Below are 25908 nucleotides of genomic sequence, written 5' to 3' on the forward strand. Positions count from 1 at the left end.
TTTTGTTACCCATATTAGAGTTGAGTCTTTTTTCCTGCGAAGCATTTACTTCAACGCTGACTAACTACAAAAAGGGTCCTTATTTTAGAGAGAATTTTCACAAAAACTAATCGTAAATATAAGAAAAGTCGTCCTTGACGAGAAGTAAACACACAAATTGCTTCACATTCTGCGTCGTAACTAACTTGGGTCTGTATTCATACGAAAATGTTAAGTAAGGTCAGGTGGGGTAAGTGTGTATTCGAGGTAAGTGTGTAAAGTCAAAATATATTTTAATATGGTTATATACTAGTGTCGCCATCTATGATTCGTTAAAGATGAATACAAATGCTTACAAGGTCAACTGAAACCAAGATTTGCTTTGCTTTTATTTAACTAGAAAAGTGTCATTCTGTCTGAACCGCACATTTCATGCGAGATGTGCCATTTAAAATCAAGTACCATCGGCATTCTGTGTTGAATTTTAAAACTTTTTTTGCACTTTTAAATTACACACTTACCCAGATTCCATTTCTATTGATTCATGGCTAAAAAATAAATCGTAGACACACTTCCCCCTTTGAAGGGGGAAGTCTTCCCGTCACTGCCGTAGAAAGTTATAAAATGAAGCAGTTGTAGGTAATACATATTAGAATATTATATTAAAATATTAGCTTCAAATCCTACTTGGTCTCAAAATGCGGTATGAAAATATACTAACTTTTAATATTTTGCTACACACTTACCCCACCTGACCTTATTTAACTACTTTCGCGCCAAACAAATACAGGGTGCGCCAAACCTCTGGTCTTCTTTGATTACGGCTAAACTATGAGATATACAAAAAAATGTTTATAACAAAACTAATGTGTATCAAAGAGGTCTATAATTTAAAATTATTTTCAATTATACAGGATGAGTCAGAACGACGGTATGAACCAAAGTTTTATTTTTTTAAATGGAACACCCTGTATATTAAATCATTTTTAAATATATTATTTAAAAATATGAAAAATTTGTATAAGGTCTTATAGGCCTAAAGTTAATAATTTTCGAAATATTTACATTTTTATTGAGAAAAATGGTAATATTTATAGGGTTGTGGATTATGTTTCCAAGGAAATAAAAATTTAGGTGATAGGTCAAAGTTTTTAAAATATAGTGTTATTTTTAAATAATTTAATATTTTTTACTTTTAGCCATAAAATATACAGAGGGATCACTATTTGCAAATACAAGATTTTCTCATTTTTTTTAAATGGGACACCCTGTATATTAGTTTTGCTTTTTGTAGTAAATATTACAACCTTTCTTTTATTATAAGGTTGTATGTACCTAGCATGTTTCGTTTTGTAGATATTTTGAAAAAACTATAGATTTTACGTTTTTGCGGATTTTTTATTTAAAAATTTTTTTGCAAAAAAAATATTTATAATCTGGTTTTAGAAACATACACTAAAATATAAAATATGAAAATAAAAACGTAATTAAAAATTAAAATAAATCGTATGCTAGTACAATTTAATTGAATTTAATAACTTTAAATTATTTTACAAAAAATATTTTACCATATTAATGAATACATAAATTAGTTACTAAATTAAATAAACAACCAAATTATAAATCAATCGTAGTAATTCTTCTACCGCAGCAACTTTCCTGTACCAAATTAATTGTTAGTTATATTGTATTTACGAGTAAGATCAGTTAATAACTTTTTAATTTTTAATTTAATCTTGAGAACGTATAAAGTATGCTTTGAAACAAATGAACGTTATGGAAGTATATTAAGAAGTAAATAGTATCTATGTACCTAGTCGTGTCAAAAAAGCTGGTAATAATTTCTAATGGTTTTGCCCAAAACAAATTTCATATCCAAAAATTTTTCGGTTAAAAAATTAAAATTTAAAATATAAAAAATTGTTACAAAAATTTCAACTACAAAAGTATTACCAGTTTTTGTGACACCAGTAAATACTATTTATATTAATAAATAATTTGGCTGATACATTTAACATTCATTTGTTTCAAAGCATACTTTATAATAATTTTTATATTCTCAAGATGTATGTAAGTAAATTTAAAAGGTAAATTAAAAGTTTAACTAAATACAATTTAACTAACAATTAATTTGGTACAGGAAAGTTGCTGTAGTAGAAAAATTCCTACGGTTGATTTAAAATTTGGTTGTTTATTTAATTTAGTAACTAATGTATGCATTCATTAATATGGTAAAATATTTTTTGTAAAATAATTTAAAGTTATTTAATTCAATTGAACTGTACTAGCATACGATTTATTTTAATCTTTAATTACGTTTTTATTTTCATATTTTATATTTTAGTGTATGTTTCTAAAACCGGATTATAATTATTTTTTTTGCAAAAAAATTTTTAAATAAAAAATCCGCAAAAACGTAAAATCTATAGTTTTTTTAAAATATCTACAAAACGAAACATGCTAGTACATACAACCTTATACCAAAAGAAAGGTTGTAATATTTACTAGGGTGTATAAAAGTAATATACAGGGTGTCCCATTTAAAAAAAATGAGAAAATTTTGTATTTGCAAATAGTGATCACACTGTATGTTTTATGGCTAAAAGTAAAAAATATTAAATTATTTAAAAATAACACTATATTTTAAAAACTTTGACCTATCACCCAAATTTTTATTTCCTTGGAAACATAATCCACAACCCTATAAATATTACCATTTTTCTCAATAAAAATGTAAATATTTCGAAAATTATTAACTTTAGACCTATAAGACCTTATACAAATTTTTCATATTTTTAAATAATATATTCAAAAATGATTTAATATACAGGGTGTTCCATTTAAAAAAATAAAACTTTGGTTCATACCGTCGTTCTGACTCACCCTGTATAATTGAAAATAATTTTAAATTATAGACCTCTTTGATACACATTAGTTTTGTTATAAACATTTTTTTGTATATCTCATAGTTTAGCCGTAATCAAAGAAGACCAGAGGTTTGGCGCACCCTGTATAGACACTTGGTGTCATCTCTTAGCGACTATTATTATTAACGTCATAGGTCTTTATTCACGCGATAGATACTTTTATTTTTAGTAGATCTGCATTAATAAGTCAATTTCGTCAAATTTTGACTTAAGCCTATGTTCTTGCGAAGCGGCGACATGGTTGAGCCACTAAAAATACCTTGGTGGAAACCCTTTAAATACGGTATGCGGCAAAATAAACAGTACTGTAATTCGTATGCTTCAAATTTGTATGTGTCAGACGCCGAAACGTACTGAGTGGTCTCTGAACGTCGTTATAACGTATGTGAATGTCGTGATAATGTAAGGTGCGTCAGAATGGTTCTCAGATTTGCATAAAATTTTTTTATGTAGAAGTACTATAGCGATACGCTTTAATTACTATTTTTGCTAATTTTAATTTTAATATTTTTTCTCAAAAACGAAACAACGTTAGTCATTCGAAATGCACATTTAAATACAAATGTTAAGAAACATGCCTTTACCCTGTCACATCTGTTTTTCGTCTGTGCGGTGCAACAAGCTGCACCCTCATTAATTAAGTACTTTATCAGACAATTATTGTGTCAACAACTCACTTAATGCAGTCGAAATTGTTTTTCTTAAAACTGCAAAAGTAGACGCCAGACCTAGTGATTTATTTGCTCATCTGGTCAGGTCAGGGGAAAAGGAAAACAAACATTATTATCGTTTGTGGTTTTTTCTTCAGTCACTACACAGCACGTGATCGATTCACACACACACACCGACTCGACCCTCTCCGAGAGACCTAAACGAAACACATTTTCGTTACAACAATAAAATTACCGTTCGTTTTATTATATTCATTTTTAATTAAATTCCGGCAACTCACCTATCGGAATAGTACTATTTTCGGTCATACAGAAAAGGTCACGAAAACGGTCTAAGCTTAAAATTAACAATAGTTTCAGCAGGACGGGACAACCTGTCGCGATGTCAGGGAGTTTCTTCCAATACTGTGCAATCATTTTGGGAGTTGCCACTCACCAGAACTAACGTTACCAGATGCGTACATATGGGGAATGCTGAAGGAGTCAGACAGATCTACCGTTTGCCATTTCGGAATTGTGGACTAGAATTAAAGATTTTTTCGTGCCGGAGGCAGTGAACTTCCGATGAAAAACCAACCAATAGACATAAAAAAGATAAACTCAGATTACATAAAAGACATAAATAATAACTTATAGGTATTAAGTTCCCTTAATTTTCCTAACTATCGTGTTTATTGGATTGAATTTGTCTTTCTGTGGGTTAGGTTTCATGTTAGCTAATATATTTTTATGTTTGAACAAATATTTTTTCTTTAATTTTGGACCTTGTTAGGGGGGATTTCCTAATTTTCTTCCCCCCAACCCGTAGATCCGCCACTGGCCAGAGGGCATCTTTAACATCCGTTTTATGGTGAACGTGCATCGTCGTGAATAATGTTTGCAAGGCTATATATCATGTATACTAGATATATAAATAATCACAAACATTTCAATATTCATTTTAGTATTATTTATTTTGCCGCATTCTGTAGTATAAAGTTGTTATTGTTATATTGTTGTAGGTAAACAATATTGTTCCTTGACCTTAGGGTCAATTTCCCTGGCACCACTTTCAAAAAGGGTAAAAACTTTTTTTGCATCTCTGATGGATTGTGCAATTGTGCTGACATCGTCAGCAAAAGCTAACACTACTTTCGCTCCCTGGACAGCGAAGCCATTTGTTAATTCGGGTTGTGCTTTCCTTTTCCTGCGTGCTCTAAAGCGTAAGAAACAACAGGAAACAACCAAGAGAAAAGTGGATCGCTTGTCTTAATCCCTCAATGAAACTCATCTATTATACCGCTGCCAATACTGATATGTACACATGGAGTCTGCACATACATCTGAGCTAAGCCTAGTAGCTTTCTGGTATTTCCATTTCCATCATTACCTTCCACAACCTATTCATCGTCTTACTGTTCTTCAGGATTACAGGATTTCCACAGTTTTCACTGTATTCCTTCACTCAACCGTTCTCTCCAGTTCTTTCTCTTTTGCCAGTTCCCTTCCTCCTTCCTGTAGATTTCTTCTCTCTATTGCTTCATTCACTTCATATCTGAAAGATCTTCGGGGTCTATCTCCATTCTTTCTTCCTATTAAGCTCCACTCTGTTATTCTGTTTATCCAACCTGTTTGATTTGCTCTTCTGACATGTCCGTACCAGGTTCATCTCTTCTATGTAGTCTATTCTATCTCAGTTCATTCCCATTATTTCCTTAATCTCTATGTTATTTATTCTATCTCTTCTTGTTACTCTGCAGTTTCTCCTTAGGAATTCCATCCATGTGGCTCTTATTTTGTTGTCTTTTGTCTTTTCATACGATACAAAATATGATTTGAAGTAAAATGCGATGTGGGAAACCGGTTTTCAAGATGAAATGATAAATACAGGGCCGTAAGTACGATGTTGGGGGCCCCGGGGCAAACGTGATTTGGGGGCCTCCTACCGGAGTGCCGTGGGGGTTTACCCCCCAGTGGAGGGGGGTCCGGAAAAGTGTTTGATATTTAACCTTTTGAAAACGCATTTTAATGCAAATGCATTCCATGACCGAAGTCTCTTTATAGTCAGAATATAACCAGCAAGGAAGACAATAAACACTATCATTTATTTTAGAGTAGCACAACCAATTTCTTTTTAGCTTCATTCCACCCTTAGTGGTTGAGGTGTAAAAGTGGTTTGAGAAACATCTACCTGTTGATCTTTATCTCTTGGAATAGGTCCATCATGCTGAAAAGGTCCTGCCTGGATAAGTTTTCGTTTCAGGTCTCTTTCATGCACAGTTCTTGGGAAAACATCGCACAAGCTTACTTTTTTATCTGTAGAGGTTGGTTCTTAAACCGGAATGGTATCTTCACTACGACCAGACTCTTTAGTAATTGATTCTGCTTGCAGGTCAAGCAGATTTTGATCATTTTCTTCAAAGTTATGACAAATTTCTACTTTATGGTTTACAGATTCCGCTAATTCATTCTTATATTCTTTATATATTTACGAAAGGTCTTGGGAGCCCCAGCTTAGCCCGGTCCCTTTCTTCCAATGGCATTTTACGATTTATTACGCCGAAATAACTAATTTCCTAAGTATTAATTTAAATTTTTATGTTAAGGTCTCGGGGGCCCCAGCTTAGCTCAGGCCTCAGGCGCCCCTGTTCTGTCCAAATTACATTTTAGTGGAAAAGACTAATTTCTCCAGTAAAAAATTAAAACTTTATGTTGAGGTCTAGGGTGCTCCTGTAAGGTCTTTTTAAAATTGTATGATTTAAAAATATTTCATTGGGATCGGCTTTTAAAATACATATTTTTATTTTCCTCGTTAAAATCTATGCACGGCCAACCAAATAAGGGCCCCTGCGGGGCCCAACTTGGCCGGGGGCTCCGGGGCATTGCCCCGGTTGCCCCAATGGTAGTTACGGCCCTGGATAAATACAAAGAGTTCATTTTACAATTTGAGGCTTTACTTCCAGAATCTTTAAAAAAAATTGACGACGTCACAAACAAAAATTTTTTAGACCAGTATCATAGGTAAAATTCATCTATAAATTTGATCTACATATTGTTTTCACCAACATTCGCTACTTCTACCTTTATTTGAGTGTACATCAGTCTAGTCACTAGTCCCAGTCTACTTAGTTATCCTCATAAACAATTTTTTCTTCGAATTCAATTGACATCGTTCCATCGATAATTGTAGAAACTGCGAAAAAATCTGGGTCACTACTGGAACTTCCTTTTTGGGAAATCAATGGAAATGAATTTGTCCGCGAGTGCAAACAGGTGTTTGGTAGAAAGACGGTCTGCCACAAGCAGTTCCTCCTTTGGTTTCATGTCACTCGTCTTTACGAGCGTATCAATGGCATATTTCAAGATTCTTTTTCGGACTGATTTGGTAATAACTGCATTTTTGATATAGTTTTACAGTCGGTTTATTATATAATTGGTATAATACTTTATACTTTCTCGTAGTTTTTGTTATTTGAGACCTTGTTGGTGAAGGGAGGTTTAAATATCTTTTTGTAACTGGAGTAACAAAATACATACTCTTAGATAATAAATAAAACATATTTTATATGGATATTGGTCTCTTTTCCTACCCTGACACCTAGAAATCTCAATATCGTTTTGTGATTTGATTCTCCATCTTTATCTGTCTTTTGTAACTCTGAATCAATGGTTTAGTGGGGCTCCGACCCATTTTGTAATATGGTCCTCATAATATGGTGTTTTTTTAACTGGTGCAATGTATATGCATCTACTACACCAGAAAATTTACAGAATGACTCACAACAGAATCAATGACATTTGGTTCCAACACAATGGGTCCCAATTATATAATAATGCTTTGGTTAGGAATATTTCGATATTACCTTCCCCAATTGTTTAACATACAAAGGACAAGGAACTATCTTGTGGCCAGCGAGATCACCGGAACTGTCCCCAAAGATATTTTTTCTTATGGGGACAAAATCAAATTTGGACGAACTTCTTACAAGAAGATTAATATTTTCTTGACTTCAAGTAAATTAAACAATTCACCAAATGAATAACCTATTATTTATAATCTATAAATTATATGCTAAAGAAAGCTTAAGTACTTACTCTAAAAACTCCGTGATGAAGTATCTCGAACACGGCGACCAAGTAAACGGTTTGGTGTCTTTTTTAAAACTCTTGCTCATAATATTTGTAATACTGATGTGCTTGTTGAACCTTTCGCACTTTTTATCTTCGTCGTGGGGCATACTAAAAAACATTAATTTAGCAAACAAAATTAAAATACGCTCCAAAATGATCTGACGTCACACCGTCAGTTTTGAAGGTTATGCTCCATATCACTGTACTGCGTCTATAAAACCAAATTATCTATAGCTATAGTCCATTTTAAACTCTCTAACTAAAGTGAATCGTTTGTGAAAAATGAAGCAAATCAAATATATGTTGACAAAAACACTTTAGAATAAAGTCATCATCATTCTCTTTGCCTTATCCCTATGCGGGGTCGGCTTCCCTAATTGCATTTCTCCACACAATTCTATCTTGGGCCATATCAATGTTAATCCCCTTTACCAACATGTCCTGCCTTATCGTCTCCCCCCAGGTCTTCTTTGGTCTTCCTCTCCTACTCCTTCCAGGAATCTGCACTTCAGCTATTCTTCGTATTGGGTGGTTAACGTCTCGACGTTGAACATGACCAAACCATCTTAACCTATGCTCTCTCATTTTGGCATCAATTGGTGCCACACCTAGACTTCCCCTAATATACTCATTTCTAATTTTATCCTTCTTTGTCACTCCACTCATCCATCTAAGCATTCTCATTTCCGCCACATGCATTCGCTGTTCCTCTTTCTTTTTCACTGCCCAACATTCAGTTCCGTACATCATAGCTGGTCTTATGGCTGTTTTATAGAATTTTCCCTTCAGCTTCATTGGAATTTTTCTGTCACACAACACACCACTCGCTTCTTTCCACTTCATCCATCCAGCCCTAATTCTACTGCATGCATCTCCATCTATTTCTCCATTACTCTGTAATACCGATCCTAGGTACTTAAAACTATTGCTTTTTACAATCATTTCACCATCCAAAGATACCATTTTATTTGTAGTAGCTCCATCTTTAAATGAACATTCCAAATACTCTGTTTTTGTCCTACTAAGTTTTAAACCTTTTTCCTCCAGAGCTTGTCTCCACTGTTCCAGTTTTTGTTCTAAGTCTCTTTCACTATTTCCTACTAACACGACATCATCAGCATACATTAAGCACCATGGAATGTTACCCTGTATTTTCGCTGTTATCTGGTCCAAAACTAATGAGAATAAATACGGACTAAGCACAGAACCTTGATGCAATCCTACTTTCACATGAAATTTATCAGTCTCTCCCACACCTGTCCTAACACTAGTCGTTACTCCCTCATACATATCCCTCACAATCTTTACATATTCACCAGGGACTCCTTTCTTATTGAGTGCCCACCACAGAATCTCTCGAGGAACTCTATCATATGCTTTCTCAAGATCAATGAATACCATATGAGCGTTTGTTTCTTTACTCCTGTATTTTTCCATCAACTGCCTTATAGTGAAAATTGCATCTGTTGTTGATCTACCCTGCATAAAGCCAAATTGATTCTCGGATATTTCGGTCTCTTCACGTATCCGTCTATCAATTACTCTTTCCCATATTTTCATGGTGTGGCTAAGCAGTTTTATAGCCCTGTAGTTTGTACATTGTTGTATATCTCCCTTGTTTTTGTAAACAGGTACCAGTATACTGCTTCTCCATTCGTCTGGCATTTGTCCAACTTCCATAATTCTATTAAATAGACCTGCTAGCCACCTTGTTCCTGTCTCTCCCAATGCTCTCCATACTTCCCCAGGAATATCATCTGGTCCTACCGCTTTTCCTTTCTTTATTTTTTGAAGCGCTTGAGCCACTTCCTCATTGGTTATTTTGGTGACCATTGCTGCTACTGTCTCCGTTGACTCTACAGGCTGTCTGTCAAATTCTTCATTTAATAAGCTGTCAAAGTACTTTCTCCATCTCTTTTTGACATCCCTTTCGTGAACTAGTATTTTATTATTTTCATCTCGGATACATCTAATCTGATTAAAATCTTTTGCTTTCTTTGCTCTCTGTTTGGCTATTTTATATATCTTCGTTTCGCCTTCCCTGGTATCAAGTTGATCGTATAGGTTTGAATACGCTTCTGCTTTAGCTTTTGCTACTGCTACTTTCGCTTCCTTTTTGGCGACCATATAGTTTTGAAGATCTATGTCCGATCTGGTTTCTTGCCACTTTTTATATAACTTTCTCTTCTCTTTTATTTTTCCTTGTACTTCATTTGACCACCACCAAGTCTCTTTATCTTCAAACTTCTTTCCTGACGTTTTCCCAAGTATTTCAATAGCCGTCTCTCTAATAATATTGGCCATTTTTCTCCAAATTGTGTTAGGGCTTCCTTTCATGTTCCAACATATTTTTCTACTATTCTTTCCCTGAATAGACCTTCCTTCTCATCTTTTAGCATCCACCACTTGATTTTTTGTGGTCCTCTCCGATATTTTTGTTTAGTTTCGCTTTTTACTTCGATGTCCAGAACAAGCAGCTTATGTTGTTGGCTTACTGTCTCACTAACTATTACCTTGCAGTCCTTGCATTCACGTATGTCTTCTTTCCTTATCATGAAGTAGTCTATTTGGGATTGATGTTGTCCACTTTTGTAGGTAATAAGTTGAGTTTCTCTCTTTTTAAAGAATGTGTTAACAATCGCCATATCCAATGCTGTTGCTAATTCTAGCATGTCATCTCCAGCTTCATTTCTAGTTCCAAAGCCTAATCCCCCATGTATTGTTTCATATCCTGTCTTGGCTTGGCCCACATGTGCATTGAAATCACCTCCTATTATAACTTTCTCCTCCGCTGGAATATCACTCAGTATGTCTCCCAATTGATCATAGAAAGCTCTTCTTTCATTCTCACCCAGACCTGTTTGAGGAGCATACACACACACAACATTCAATACCTCTTTATCAATTACAAATTTCACTGACATCATTCTATCACTCGTTCTTACAACTTCTACTACGTTATCTTTCATTTCACTATCAGCAATTATACCAACTCCATTTCTAGTGTTACTACTCCCTACATACCACAATTTATATCCATCACCTAGTTCTTTCGCCCTTTGTCCTTTCCACCTAGTTTCTTGAATACAAGCAATTTGAACTCTTCTTCGTTTGAGCGCATCCACTAACTCCAGACTCTTACCTGTAAGACTACCAAGATTCCAAGACCCTATCCTGATTTTTCTAACCTGTAATGGTGTTCCCCCTGAGATAGTCCTCACCCGGAGATCCGAATGGAGGCTCATTTTACTTCCGGAACATTTTACCTCAGGAGATGCCATCATTTCAGTATAAGTTTTTATTTTAACACTTTAGAATAAAGTATGGAAAAATAATTTGTTCAGATTCGACATAACCTCAAAAATGGACAGCGTGACGTCACTACAACGTCACATACAAAGATTAAAATACCTTAAAATATGACCTATTTCGTGAGCTATAGTATACGATGTAGCTAATCCTTTGTCCTTAACTATGGCACATCCTGATTGGCACATTGAATTCAGTTCTGCAACACCTAATGTTGTACAATGTTGTGGAGCAGATTCGTTTCTGCATATGGTGTCCCTAAAAAGAACAAAGATATTTTTTTGTCGTTTGTGCAATTCATATGTGCAATACAAATAGTTCTTTATCTTTAGGATTCTGAATAGTAGCAAGCAAAGTTAGAATAGCCATGCTGATCGCTAATATCCAGAATGGATAGACACCGTAAGACGAAGAATTCTTAGGAATGTGGCACTCTGCTTCTTTTATTAACAGCAATATCCAAACCTTACCGAATACACTGATTCCAATGTAATGGGAATCATGTAGGGCTAAATATTTAGAAATATAATATGCTTTATTGTCATGAAAAATTGTACAATTTTATCGACAAAGCTTATAAAAGTCAAGAAAACAAAACAATAACAATGCAATTTACTAAAATTACATAAATCGTCAATATATTTAAAATAATAATAACAATGATGAAGTTAAACACAAATAATCAATTGCAAAATTTAAAATAAATTGCAAATGCATAGTCTACCTAGTAATTAATAAAAAAATTTTTAAAAGTTAAGCTGCTGCATATGACACCCAAATAGGTATAGATAAAAAATAATATGGTCTTTCAGATAGGTAGGCTTTTGTCAGTTTACGGAATTTGGGGAAAGATGCTGCAGATTTAAATTGTAGAGGGAGATGGTTGTAAAGTTTTTTTGCGGAGTATAATATAAACTTTACTAACTCCGAGAACGGGATTGGCAAATAGACGTTAAACATAGAATTTCTCGTGAAGTAGTCATGGTTAGGTATTGGTGGAAAGACATGTAGATGTTTACGAAATTTAACCATTTTATATACAAAAAACAACACAGCGTAATAGCCACCAGTTGCAAAAACGTAGTGGTAAAAAGGTAGGCAAAAGCTTGCTTAAAAAAGGTTAAAGAAAAAGGCTCAAAATATGTATATTGATTGAAAACTATTCACTATTTAGTAAAAATCGACAAAACAATTTAAATACGTTAAACTTACCTTGTTAACAATACTGCTACGTTATGTATTCTATCCTTAGCGTGGCGTTTAGTCCAGTCACAAAATTTAAGTAACATGCCTGAAAAGTGATTGTATTAAAGCAGAAAGCCAAATCTATAAGATATTTATGTTGTATTTGTATGTAAGGCATAATCACAGCATAATACTTGAAATCCAAGGACAAAAAAGAGAACACTTGTGTAAGACTCGGACATTACGATGAATGAAAACTATCTGAGTACATAATCAAAAGCTATTTTATGGCACACTTACTGAAACAGCTTCGGTAACCATCCAGACTGAAAAACATTCGAGACAAAGTTCAGACTGAAACAAATATTTCGAAGAACGGATTGAATTCAAAGAGAAACCGCAGAAGTACAAAAGGAAAAAGTTATGATAAGGAAAAAAATTACGTCTGAAATAAAGTAATATCTAAACGAAAAAGCAAAGCAAAATTTTTCGAATTGCTAAGTAGTCGGAACAGATGAGCAAAAAATACCAAAGATTGGACAACCGATATTATAGTACGAATGTTTAAGAAGCAAAATGCAAATACATAATTAGAAAATGATGGATTTAAAACCATATTTATTTTAAATCAACTTTAAAATTAATACGGTTCTGAAAAAATTCTCGATTTTTCGAAGTTCTCGATTGTTGAAAGTATTCGATTCTGTCCATCACTAGATGTAATTAATTATAAAATATACTTCTTAAATTAACCCTACACGTAAAGGTACATGACACAGTCATAATAGCCGATAGTTTACAAGACCTGCAAAGACTCATGAGTAAAATAGTAAGGTGTAGTAGGGAGTACGGACTCTCTACTCTCTCTCAATATCAAAAAGACGAAGTTTATGAAAATCAGTAAAAACAACCATAATAATAACGAAATCTTGATAGTAGAGGGCCAGCAGATCGAAAGATTAAAAAGGTACACTTACCTAGGAACACTAGAAATTAATGACTACACTGCAGAAATCAATGTCAGAATCGAAAAAGCACGTTCTAATTTTATGAAAATGAAAATATGTAGCAAAGATTTAACATTAGCTCTTAGAGTACGCCTAACAAAATGTTACGTATACAGTGTACTATACAATTAGGCCAAGGTAGTAAGACAAAAATATACCCTGTTCGTGACACTTCAACAGCCAGGGTACTGAACCGTTTTTTCGACAGGTAATACCTATAAAAAAAAATTGTAACTATTTCCTGCGTAGGGTCTGGCGGCCATTTTTATTTATAAATAATTTAGTGTCAAAAACGGCCTTTCTTTCAAATTAATGGAAAACAGTAAAACTTATGGTTTTCTTAGTACAAACATCTTCAAGAGAATGGAAAAATCTTTAAAATGGCGTATTACAAATTCTGATATAGGTACTCATTTATTGTTAATATAATTGCGAAAAAAGGTCGAAATTGCAAAAAAGTTAATTTCGCAATAACTATTGTAACAATAAGTGCACAGCTTTGAAATTTTTGTCGAATGAGGGATCTTTGGTGCTTAATACGTGATAAAAACTTCAAAGCAATTCATTCAATTGTTTAAATTTTATTCAAATTGTTTATCCCAGAGAGCTTTTTTGCAATAACATAAGTCAGAAACAAATGACTTTAGGACCATTCTATTGGTGTCAAATGAAAGAGCATGAGCTAGACTTTAAATTTGTTTAAAAAAAGTGAATAAAAATGCATTTATTAGTAATAAATAAGTATGCAGGAGTATTGTCAATTTTTCCTTATAAACTTTTTGAATAACTTTTTCAAAAAAATCTATTTTTTACCGTGTTTTAGGTGCACAACTAATAAGCAATGATATATTTATATATATGATAATTCATGAAATATTGTAATAAATACATATAATTTATTATATAAAAAAATAAAAAGTTTATAAGGAAAAATTGACCATACCTTTGCATAATTATTTAATACTAATAAATGCATTTTTTCTTCATTTTTTTAAACCAATTTGAAAATTTAGCATATGCTCTTTCATTTGACTCCTGTAGGATGGTTCTAACATTATTTTTTCCTGACTTATGTTATTGCAAAAAAAAGGTGTCTGGGATAAACAATTTGAATAAAATTTAAACAATTGAATGAATCGCTTTGAAATTTTTGTCACATATTAAGCACCAAAGAACCCTCATTTGACAAAAATTTCAAAGCTGTACACTTATTTTTACAATAGTTATTGCGAAATTAATTTTTTTTTAAATTTCGACCTTTTTTCGCAATTATATTAACAATAAATAAGTATATTAAACTTTGTAATACATCATTTTAAAGCTTTTTCCATTCTCTCGAAGGTGTTTGTACTAAGAAGACCGACGATAAGTCTTACTGTTTTCCATTAATTTGAAAAAAAAAGGAAAAAAGGCGGTTTTGACACTAAATTGTTTATAAATAAAAATGGCCGCCAGATCCTACGCAGTAAATAGTTACAATTTGTTCTTATAGTTATTACCTGTCGAAAAAACGCTTCAGTACCCTGGCTGCGGAAGTGTCATGGAAAAAACCTTATTACACTGGACTATATGGAGTGGAATCATGGACGTTAAATGTAAAGACAATGAGACGACTTAACGCCTTTGAAATGTGGACCTATAGAAGAATTATGACGGTTTCCTGGGTAGATAGTGTCACAAACAATGAAGTACTGAGAAGAATAGGTAAAGAGAAGGAAGTTGAATTTCCTTCTGAAAGATAGATGGCAGAAGAAGCATCGGAAGAAGACGAATTTCATGGCTGAAGAATCTGAGAGAATGGTTTGGATGCAGCTCAAAACAACGATTTAGAGCTACTGCCTCAAAAATTAAAATAGCTATGATGATTGACAACCTCTGTAGCGGAAATGGCTCCTGAAGGAGAAGAAGGAGTAAACGTACTTTGAGTTTATTGATTAATTGAATAAAATAAACAAATTGTAATGCAATTCAAAAAACAAACATGAAGTATCTCACTTACCTGAAGAATTTGAGTTTGAAAAATCATTCGTATTAAGTATATCTATATCTACCACAGATATAGATATCGGGTTGCCAACAGTCTCTTCTTTAAACAAAAACGAAACCTACAAAACGTTTTTAAACCACTTTTTACATTGGAATTCAAAGAACTTACATGTGACATCAACGTGAGGATGTAAACGGTCAACTCGTTGCTGTTGGTATGATACTTAAGCATGCTACCATCTGCTACCACTAAAACCTTGACGTAGCTTTCGTTGCTCATTCTATAGATGCTGTTCCATTCTGCATTTCTTCTTGGTCGTGCTGCATCCTTTAAAACATCGGCTGGACTTCTCCAAATCGTTTCTTTAAGCTAGAGTATAAGGGGATTAACATACAAAAATAGCATAGGTATATAATTAACATACAAAACAAGAAACATACATACAAGTGGAAGACGTAACAGCCACATAACGGCCAACCAGCTCAATCAAAACCCCTAGAAACGAATTCACCTAAATACGATATTGATGCACTGCAATACGAATCAACATTATTTTTTTATAAGTTACGGCTTAGCCAAAAATTAAAACACTTGATCGACTCCTCAGTCCAGAATATCTACCAAGAGATAGTAAATAAAATGAATGAATCAGTTTATGAATAGCACCGCACACGATCCGATAGAACAAAAGGGTACTCCATTGTGGTGGACAAATGGCATCGATAATGCCATAGATGCACAAGAAACACAATGCACAAGAAACAAGCATATCAAAAGTGGCTGCAAACAAATGACCCAAACGATAGACAAACATATACAAGATCAAACAGAGTAGTAAAAAATCTAGTAACTAAAGCAAAAAATATTTCCTAGGAAAGTAAATGCGAAGAGCTCAAAAAATATATAGGGTCAACAAGATCAAGAAAAGCATGAAAAATGGTAAAAACCTGAGAACAACCAGAAAAGAAGCGAGTAGAATAGATTTAATAGAAAAAAGATGTTGGATCAAATATTACTCACAACTTCTGACTGAAATAAGATCGCAATTCACGAACACCATTACAGCAAGTAGATGAAGTGGAATATAGTGAAGATGATGAAATAACAGTACAGGAAGATGCAATACGAACTCTTAAAAAATCTAAAAGTGTGCGGACCTCAAGGTATACCGAACGAATTACTAAACACAGCCCACAAGTGTTAGAGGAATTACTGACGTATGTTTTCACCTTATTCTATCAAGGACATGACCACCAGAGTAGACAAAAACACATATTAATAACATCTATAAAAAAGAAGATAGAAAAAATTGTTCAAACTACATTGGAGAAGAAAGTGTTGCAATATGGGCATCCCAATCGAAGACGAAAGATTACACACGATGCACTTCGCTCACAACCAAGCTATTCTAGCTGAAGACGAGAGTGATATAGATTACATGCTTAGAAAACTAAAAGAGTAGTACACCAAGTGGGGCCTCACAATTAATATAAAACTCAGTTGCAGGAGAAAAACCAGAAAGCTTAAAAAATGAAATGGAAACTATAAAATCAACTGCAACATTCAAATACTTGGGAGTCACTGTTTTATAAAGTCTAAATTAATAACTTACCATGTCACAAGTTCCTTCGATTTCAATTTCAGAGTCTGGTTCATAGGAGCTTAAAGATCGTCTTCTAATGCGATGGTCTTTTGCGATATATTCTGTTTCTTGATAGAAATCGTCCTCGATTATGGTTTTGTTTTCTGAAAAAGGAAAACAAGACAAAATGAGTACAAAAATATCATTCAAAAATAAAAATGTCGCATGATTTGTATAGTGGCATAGATTGTATAAAGATATAGATAATAGGTAAATCATTTTCCGATTATAGCGCCATGTATCAACAACTAGAATAAATATGTTATAAATCTGTATAATCACGGACGTACCGCTTTTTCCGTCACATCCAACTTAACGTGTTAGAAAGAAATTGAAAAACTGTGACGCAATGAAAGAAGGCTCTGAGAAGAACTATAACAGCTTTGTAGTGAATAATTGTACCTTTAGTCCAGGGCGCATCTGTTTTGAGATGGACGTTGAGAGGTGACTCAAATTTTTTGCAGAAATTGCTTGAAAATAAATCAAATAATAATATTTGAGTTATCCTCCCTCTCAAAAAGGTCCGGAACATTGTTTAAATAATCAAAATGTCAAAAATTGAAGGAAAAATTCGATTTTTTTCTTCGTTTTTTGATTATAACTTTAAAAGTATTCATTTTCGAGAAAAGTTGTAGTGACATAAAAGTTGCGTAATTAAATTTCCTACAATATAGAATTGGTTCAAAATTTAAAAAATAGTCACCCTAGTTTCAAAATAGCAATAATTGCGAAAAATACCATACAAAAACAAGTATTCGCATTTTACGTTTTTCAACCATTTATGCTACACTTAGGACCTTCATATTTCACCTAGAAAAACTTTATGATACAGTAAAACAATACTGTAAATTTCATTAAGATCGGTTTTATAGATTTTGCAAAATAAATTTTGCAATCCAGCTTTCGCAAAAAAAAATTCATTTTTTCAAAATGTTACAGGACTGAAAATAAAGCAGATAGCAAGTTGAAATTTTTTTTGCTTATAGAAGTGTACTGTACCTTTCATTTGCAATTTTTAAAATTAAAATCGATTAATTACCACGGCGTCAGAAAATTTTTGAAATAAACAATAATTTTTGGTGCTACGCGCAGGACAGCGGTGTTCGATTCACACAAGTTGATTTCCACCAATAATAAAAATTAAAATGTATCAATCATTATCAAAAGTCATTGGAATGCCTAATCAGAGCAAACTATCCGCTGTCCTGCGCGTAGCACCAATAATTAATGTTTATTTAAAAATACTCCTGACGCCCTGGTGTTAATCGATTTTAATTTTGCAAAATTGCAAATGAAAGGTACAGTACACTTTTATACGCAAAAAAATTTTCAACTTGCTATCTGCTTTATTTTCAGTCCTGTAACATTTTGAAAAAATGAATTTTTTTTACGTAAGCTGGATTTTAAAATTTATTTTGCAAAATCTATTAAACCGATCTTAATGAAATTTACAGTATTGTTTTACTGTATCATAACGTTTTTTAAGGTGAAATATGAAGGTCCTAAGTGTAGCATAAATGGTTGAAAAACGTAAAATGCGAATACTTATTTTTGTATGTTTTTTTCACAATTATTTCTATTTTGCAAACAAGGGTGACTATTTTTTAAATTCTTAATCAATTCTATATTGTAGGAAATTTAATTACGCAACTTTTATGTTAGTACAACTTTTCTCGGAAATGAATACTTTTAAAGTTATAATCAAAAAACCAAGAAAAAAAATCGAATTTTTCCTTAATTTTTTGACATTTTGATTATTTAAACAATGTTCCGGACCTTTTTGAGAGGGAGGATAACTCAAATATTATTATTTGATTCATTTTCAAGCAATTTCTGCAAAAAAATTTGAGTCACCTCTCAACGTCCAAATGTACTAATATTTTTACAGATGCGCCCTGGTCTACTTCAGCTTCTTTTTAAAGTTTTCGTGCTAAATATTTTTGTCAGAAAATGTATATTGGTTTCCAACTGTAAACGATAACATTCGTTATAATATGAGAGTTGAGTGAGTAATTAATAGTTTTTGCTGTTGGTATTACATTACAGCCAAAATATCTACCGTTGGTGGAAGATTCACCGTCCGCCGATATTTCAAGTTTATAATAGACAAGCAGGCTCCAACAGCAAAACAAACGCCAATAAACAAAACGGCGAAAGATTAAAGATAAAAGAGCACCTCATTTCATCGTGCTTTATCGATGTGGAAGATGGACGACGACGATCGGCCGAAGGTCGAGAAGGACGCGGTCATCATTTTACCTTGAAAGATGGGTTTAAGGAACTCGAAAAACTGAAATCTCGAATTCCTGCCAAGCAGAACCGTGGAAAATTGACACTGATTTGATTTTCCGCGTGATCGTCGTAAGCTATGGAAATTAGTATTTATGAGTACGTGGTTTTTGTAGTGAAAACCATTACTTACGTGAAGATAAAGTTTATTTTTGAGAGAAGATCGTTAACTTCACCACTGGAAGATTAATCGGTTTAGGTTTTTATTTAATTGTTTATTAGTCAGAATTCTTTTTACTTTTTTCTTCAACACTAAGTCAGCTGCTGGTAGGCCAGTCATTAACGAAGGTTTTAGAACCACAAATAGTTCTTTCTCAATCATCATCATTCTCTTTGCCTTATCCCTATGCGGGGTCGGCTTCCCTAATTGCATTTCTCCACACAATTCTATCTTGGGTCATATCAATGTCAATCCCCTTTACCAACATGTCCTGCCTTATCGTCCCCCCAGGTCTTCTTTGGTCTTCCTCTCCTACTCCTTCCAGGAATCTGCACTTCAGCTATTCTTCGTATTGGGTTATTAATGACATAACCAAACATGAACATGACCAAACCATCTTAACCTATGCTCTCTCATTTTGGCATCAATTGGTGCCACACCTAGACTTCCCCTAAGATACTCATTTCTAATTTTATCCTTCTTTGTCACTCCACTCATCCATCTAAGCATTCTCATTTCCGCCACATGCATTCGTTGTTCCTCTTTCTTCTTCAATGCCCAACATTCAGTTCCGTACATCATAGCCGGTCTTATTGCTGTTTTATAGAATTTTCCCTTCAGCTTCATTGAAATTTTTCTGTCACACAACACACCACACCACTCGCTTCTTTCCACTTCATCCATCCAGCCCTAATTCTACTGCATGCATCTCCATCTATTTCTCCATTACTCTGTAATACCGATCCCAGGTACTTAAAACTATTGCTTTTTACAATCAGTTCACCATCCAAAGATACCATTTTATTTGTAGTGACTCTATCTTTAAATGAACATTCCAAATACTCTGTTCTTGTCCTACTAAGTTTTAAACCTTTTTCCTCCAGGTGCGGGAGCACGCCAAATAGAATTCTATTTTAGTGACGTCACGTTGCCTAGCATCCGTCGATTCTCCCATTATGAAATTCTATTTTGTGACGTCAGCAAAATAGAATTCTATTTGGCGTCCTCTGGGCCCAGAGCTTGCCTCCACTGTTCCAGTTTTTGTTCTAAGTCTCTTTCACTATTTCCTACTAACACGACATCATCAGCATACATTAAGCATCAAGGAATGTTACCCTGTAGTCAGAACCTATTTTACTTAAAATCAGGCCCGAGGCACTACATAATTTTCGGGCCCCTAAATATAATTTAATGATAATATTAATTAAGTTAATTAGTTAATATTGATATCAAATTTTTTAATTGTTCTAAGACCTTCTTCTTCTTAACGTGCCCTATCAAGTCCTCTTGGCGAAACTGTCTCTGTCTCGAGCTATTCTAAATAGTTGTTGTGATTTCTTTATTCCTGTCCACTCCCGGATATTCTTCAACCAAGAGGCCTGCTTTCTACCAATTTCTCTGCGTCCTTCGATTTTACTCATCATAATAAGTTGAAGAATATTATACCGGTCTCCCCTTACTACGTGTCCAAAATAGGCCATCTTTCTATATTTGATGTTATCAAGCAGCTCGCGGGCAGAATTTGCTCTCTTAAGGACTGCCACACTTGTCAGAGTAGCCGTCCATGGTATTTTCAGTGTACGTCTGTGCATCCACATTTCAAAGGCCTCCAAACGATTAATGGTCGATATTTTTAATGTCCATGCTTCGACAACATACAAGAGGACTGTCGAAATGTAACATTTCATCATGCGCTTTCGAAGTTTAAGTTGCAAGTTATCATTACAGAAGAATGACCTCATTTTTAAAAATGTACTGCGTGCTATCTCGATTCTACATTTTATCTCTTTACCTGGATCTAGTTGTTCAGTAATATGGCAACCAAGATATTTAAAACTGGGTACTCTTTGAATTATATGACCATCAACATATAACTATGATTCTTGATGGGCCAAACGGCTAAATACCATGTATTTTGTTTTTGAACAGTTTATGTTTAGGCCAAACTTTCTTCTCACTGTGTCAATGGCATTTAAAAGGTGTTGTAATCTATTCATATCATCACTTAAAATAACTATCGTCTGCATATCTAATTGTATTTATCAGAATTCCATTAACTTTCACACCCCATTCCAAAATATGGAGCGCTTCCTTAAATATTCTATCTGAATATAAATTGAATAACAGTGAGGACAGTATACAACCCTGTCTGACACTTCTTTGTATTTTGCATATTTCTGTTGATTCTCTTTTTATGCAAGCTGTCGCTGTTTGACGCCAGTATAATTTTTCTATGATTCGTACATCTTGACTATCATCAATTCTTTAATATTTTAATTAATTTGTGATGTTGTACTCGATCAAAGCCCTTCTCATAGTCAATAAATACAGCAAATACGTCTTTCCTTTGATCTCGGCATTTCTGCAATAATACATTTAGTGCAAAGAGTGCGACCCGGGTTCCCAGTCCATTTCTGAAGCCAAATTGTGTTTCATCCTGGTCTTCTTCACATTTATCTCTGATTCTACTGTGGATGATACGTAGAAAGATTTTCAAAGTATGGCTCAAGTGGTTCTAAGATTACAGTTGACAAATTTGAAAATTGATCGTGTTTTATTGCAATAAAAAATGTTTGATGATCTTTCCGGGCCCCATTAAAATGCGGGCCCGAGGCAGGTGCCTCACTGGCCTAGTGGTAAAATAGGCCCTGCCTGTAGTTTCGCTGTTATCTGGTCCAAAACTAATGAGAATAAATACGAACTAATCACAGAGCCTTGGTGCAATCCTACTTTCACATGAAATTTATCAGTCTCTCCCACACCTGTCCTAACACTCGTCGTTACTCCCTCATACATATCCTTCACAATCTTTACATATTCGCCAGGGACTCCTTTCTTATTGAGTGCCCACCACAGAATCTCTCGAGGAACTCTATCATATGCTTTCTAAAGATCAATGAATACCATATGAGCGTTTGTTTCTTTACTCCTGTATTTTTCCATCAACTGCCTTAAAATGAAAATTGCATCTGTTGTTGATCTGCCCTGCATAAAGCCAAATTGATTCTCGGATATTTCGGTCTCTTCACGTATCCGTCTATCAATTACTCTTTCCCATATTTTGATGGTGTGGCTAAGTAGTTTTATAGCCCTGTAGTCTGTACATTGTTGTATGTCTCCCTTGTTTTTGTAGACAGATACGAATATACTGCTTCTCCATTCGTCTGGCATTTGTCCAACTTCCATAATTCTATTAAATAGGCCTGCTAGCCACCTTGAACCTGTGTCTCCCAATGCTCTCCATACTTCCCCAGGAATATCAGCTGGTCAATCATCACTTCAGACACTCGAGTACTACTCATATAATATCTGTATATTTCTTCACATTTTTGTCCCAAGTTTTCTTTGGGTCCCAGTTTTCTTAACTTCCCTATTCCAGTAAGTTTATGTTCTCCAGTCTTCTGGATTTTGTGTTTGTGGTCAAATTCAATAGGGTTGTGACAAATGATATGTCAATAATTGACCTTAGCCCTCTTGTTGGCTATGTCCATGTGTATTTATGTATGTTTTTATGAGCGTAGAACACATTTGTCACTTTTAACGATAAGCTGTACATAAGCCAATAAGTCGCATACCGTTTTCACTCACTTTAAGTATTGAAATCACTATCGTATTTATAGATAATCTTTTCCACCAATATAGTAATATATTCAACAGATTACCCTGGTTTTATTGGACATAGCTGGCCATGAAAACGAATTAGAGATTAATCGACTCGAGTCTATTTGTATTCGACCGAATCATTCGATAGGTGTAGTAGGTGTGCCGATGAATTATATCTACTTAAAATTAATAAAGTCAACGATAAATTTAATATTGTCAAAGACATCGGTACCACCTACCTACTGGTAAATATGTACCAAGTTTAAGATTATTTATATAGATGGGTAAAAGATTTGACGTAGAGGTGATGATACACACAGAGGAACTAAAAATATGGTAATGGTTTGGACGATTGGTGATGCCTCTTCTAATGTCATAATTTTTATTTTATAGAAAGTGTATAAGAATGAAATGACTATTAGTAATTTTAAACGTAATTACGTCAAATTTATTTAAAACGTGTGGAGATACGAATGCGGTAGTTTCATTCAGAAGAAGAAATTGAAAAAATCTATTGTGATTTAGAAAAAGTATTAGCATCTACAAAGAAACATGAGCTCAATATTATTATGGGAGATTTTAATGCGAAGATTAGCCAGGGAGAACAGGAAGATATCATAGGAAAATATGATCTGGGAATACAAAATCCAACAGGAGGTTGTTCTCATCTTTTAGTGTAGAAAAGCAACTAGTAATACCAAACACAATTTTCAAACTTACAATTAAAAAATAAGGCTGCGATTAAAAAGGGTTACAAAGACGAATAAGCAAATAGTTATTATTGATAGAGAAAATATGACAAATGATACCAAAAAACAAGAAATAAGTAGTGTATTAGAACAAAAAATAAAGTTGACAGCAAGCAAAGAGGAAAGTACTGAGGAAAACTGGAAGAGAAAAAATCTATTCAAGACAGTCCAAGAAACAAAATTAAAAGTGAAGAAAAAACAAAGAAGAAACAAAGGTGGACGACAAAAGAAATACTGAAACACATGGACCAAAGAAGAAAATTTAGAAATAAAGAAAAAAACGAAAACAAGAGGATCCACGCAATAATCAGGCAGAAGATAAGACATGTGAGAACACAATTTCATAATAAAGAGTTTCATCTGCACAAGAAATTAAAAGAAGTCGCTGGAAACAAACGGAAATAATTATTATATGAAAATTTAGACGACGAAAACGGAAACAGGATATAAGATATCAATAAACACTTAGGAGAATGGAAAAACTACATTTCTGAATTATTTAAAGAGCTATAACAGGTTCATATAAGGCAAAAAATGGAAAAGCACTTGAAATACTGATTGGCTAATGTAATACTATTGGCTAATACCAAAGAAACATTATGCAAAGACATGCACTGAGTCATCATCATCATCAACAACCCGTACGAGTCCACTGCTGGACATAGGTCTCCCTCAGTTCTTTCCATTTGTCTCTGTTTTGTGCGGCTTGCATCCCGTTACCGATAACATGCTTCAAATCATCTGGTTAGTGGGCGTCCACTGCTCCGTAGTGATTCTTCTCGCAGCCTCCAGTCGACAATACGTTTTGTCCATCGGTTGTCTGACAATCAATCTACGTGTCCTGCCCAATTTCACTTAAGTGACACGATTTTTTCGACAGCGTCTGTTATTTTTGTTCTACGGCGTATTTCTTCGTTTGGGATTCGGTCTCTCGGGGAGAGATCGGGATCTCTCCCTGAGATGCAGTGAGTATCGGACAATAAATCTGATGAGTCACGTTTTGAAGATCTTCCTACGAGAAATACTTAGCGGAATATAACGATCTTAGAGGAGAGAATTAGCAATACTCAATTCAGATTTAGGAGTGGCTTGGGTATAAGAATAGCTTTGTTCAGTAACCAAGTACTAATACAGAGATGCAGGAATCGAAAGGACTTTTGAGAAGGCCAACATAACAAACTGCTATAAATATTGAAAACAGCTGGATTGGAAAATAAAGAATTACGAATAATTACAAGTCTATTGTGGCGTAATTGTCTTTTTACGCGGTTGACTCTACTATTTTATTTATTTATATCTTTAGGCACTAAGTTTAATTTAAATAAAGGAAGACTTACTTATATTATTTTATTTACATCACTTATTTATTTTAATAATTACAAATAACACCAACTAACACATCTAATTTATTTACAAACTCAAATTTATGATTTAATTAACTAAACATAATAATTCCGATAACTAATAAATACATTTCATATCTTCGATTCGAATACATTAAGTTACGCGACGCGCTTCGATGAATGAATGACTGGCATGTGCTCGAATCTCGGTTCTATATATATTTCGGCAGCGGTCGTCTCGAATTCCATGGTCGAGGCTCGTAACGCCGAGAAGCTTCGGGAAGAAATAGGCCAATTCGTGAGCGGACTAAATAGTGTCACACTATACTGGCATCAAGTGGCAAGAATACAGTTGAACAAGAGTTTTGGATATGCAAAATCTGTTTCAAATTACTCCAATTAATATTTTGAGACGTTTCTGTCTTTCCCCAGATATTTCTGTCTGGAGTCCTATCACCAGTCTCTAGTCTCCAGTTTTTTTGCAGTTGTCGATATGAAAAATCTGTTTTAAGATTATGTCTTTCTACTTTTTTTTGTACTGTCGTATTTTTCTCAGTGTAATAATGATCTCGTTTCGTCAAGAAATGAATCATGGTTTTTTTTGACAATAAAATTAGCATTTTACAGAATGTTATTCCGTTAGCTGGGTTTCTGGGAAGTTATTATATTAATAGAGCTGTTGAAACTAACCATTCAATTACCGTAAAATACAAAAATACGTCTTTAAAAACACGTTAATAAAATGCACCGAACTATGTAATGTTTTGAGAAAAAGTATCAAAAACAAAAATAAACCAATCAAATTTATATTTATTATCTTTTTTGGAATTTTCGATATGCAAAACATGCTTCCCTGATCCTGATTAATAATTCAAGATATTTCTGTGTTTCTCCATATATCTCTATCTGGGTTCTAATTTCAGGAAATGTTGTTTTACCATTTTTAA

The 25908-nt window shown here is 33.8% G+C and overlaps 1 protein-coding gene across 4 annotated transcripts in view; it reads right to left on the bottom strand.

The window, feature by feature from the left end:
• LOC114339977 (A disintegrin and metalloproteinase with thrombospondin motifs 9) overlaps positions 1 to 25908 on the bottom strand; it is a 608198-nt gene that overhangs the window by 62518 nt on the left and 519772 nt on the right. For all 4 annotated transcript variants that reach the window (XM_050655672.1, XM_050655673.1, XM_050655671.1 and 1 more), the window contains 6 exons: positions 16788 to 16921; positions 15344 to 15544; positions 15188 to 15293; positions 12209 to 12287; positions 11099 to 11254; positions 7652 to 7795 (listed from right to left, as the gene is read on the bottom strand). In XM_050655672.1, the coding sequence (XP_050511629.1) occupies positions 7652 to 7795; positions 11099 to 11254; positions 12209 to 12287; positions 15188 to 15293; positions 15344 to 15544; positions 16788 to 16921 (820 nt within the window). The remainder of the gene's footprint in view (positions 1 to 7651; positions 7796 to 11098; positions 11255 to 12208; positions 12288 to 15187; positions 15294 to 15343; positions 15545 to 16787; positions 16922 to 25908) is intronic.

Source organism: Diabrotica virgifera, chromosome 7, assembly GCF_917563875.1.
Source record: "Diabrotica virgifera virgifera chromosome 7, PGI_DIABVI_V3a".
NCBI lineage: Eukaryota > Metazoa > Arthropoda > Insecta > Coleoptera > Chrysomelidae > Diabrotica > Diabrotica virgifera.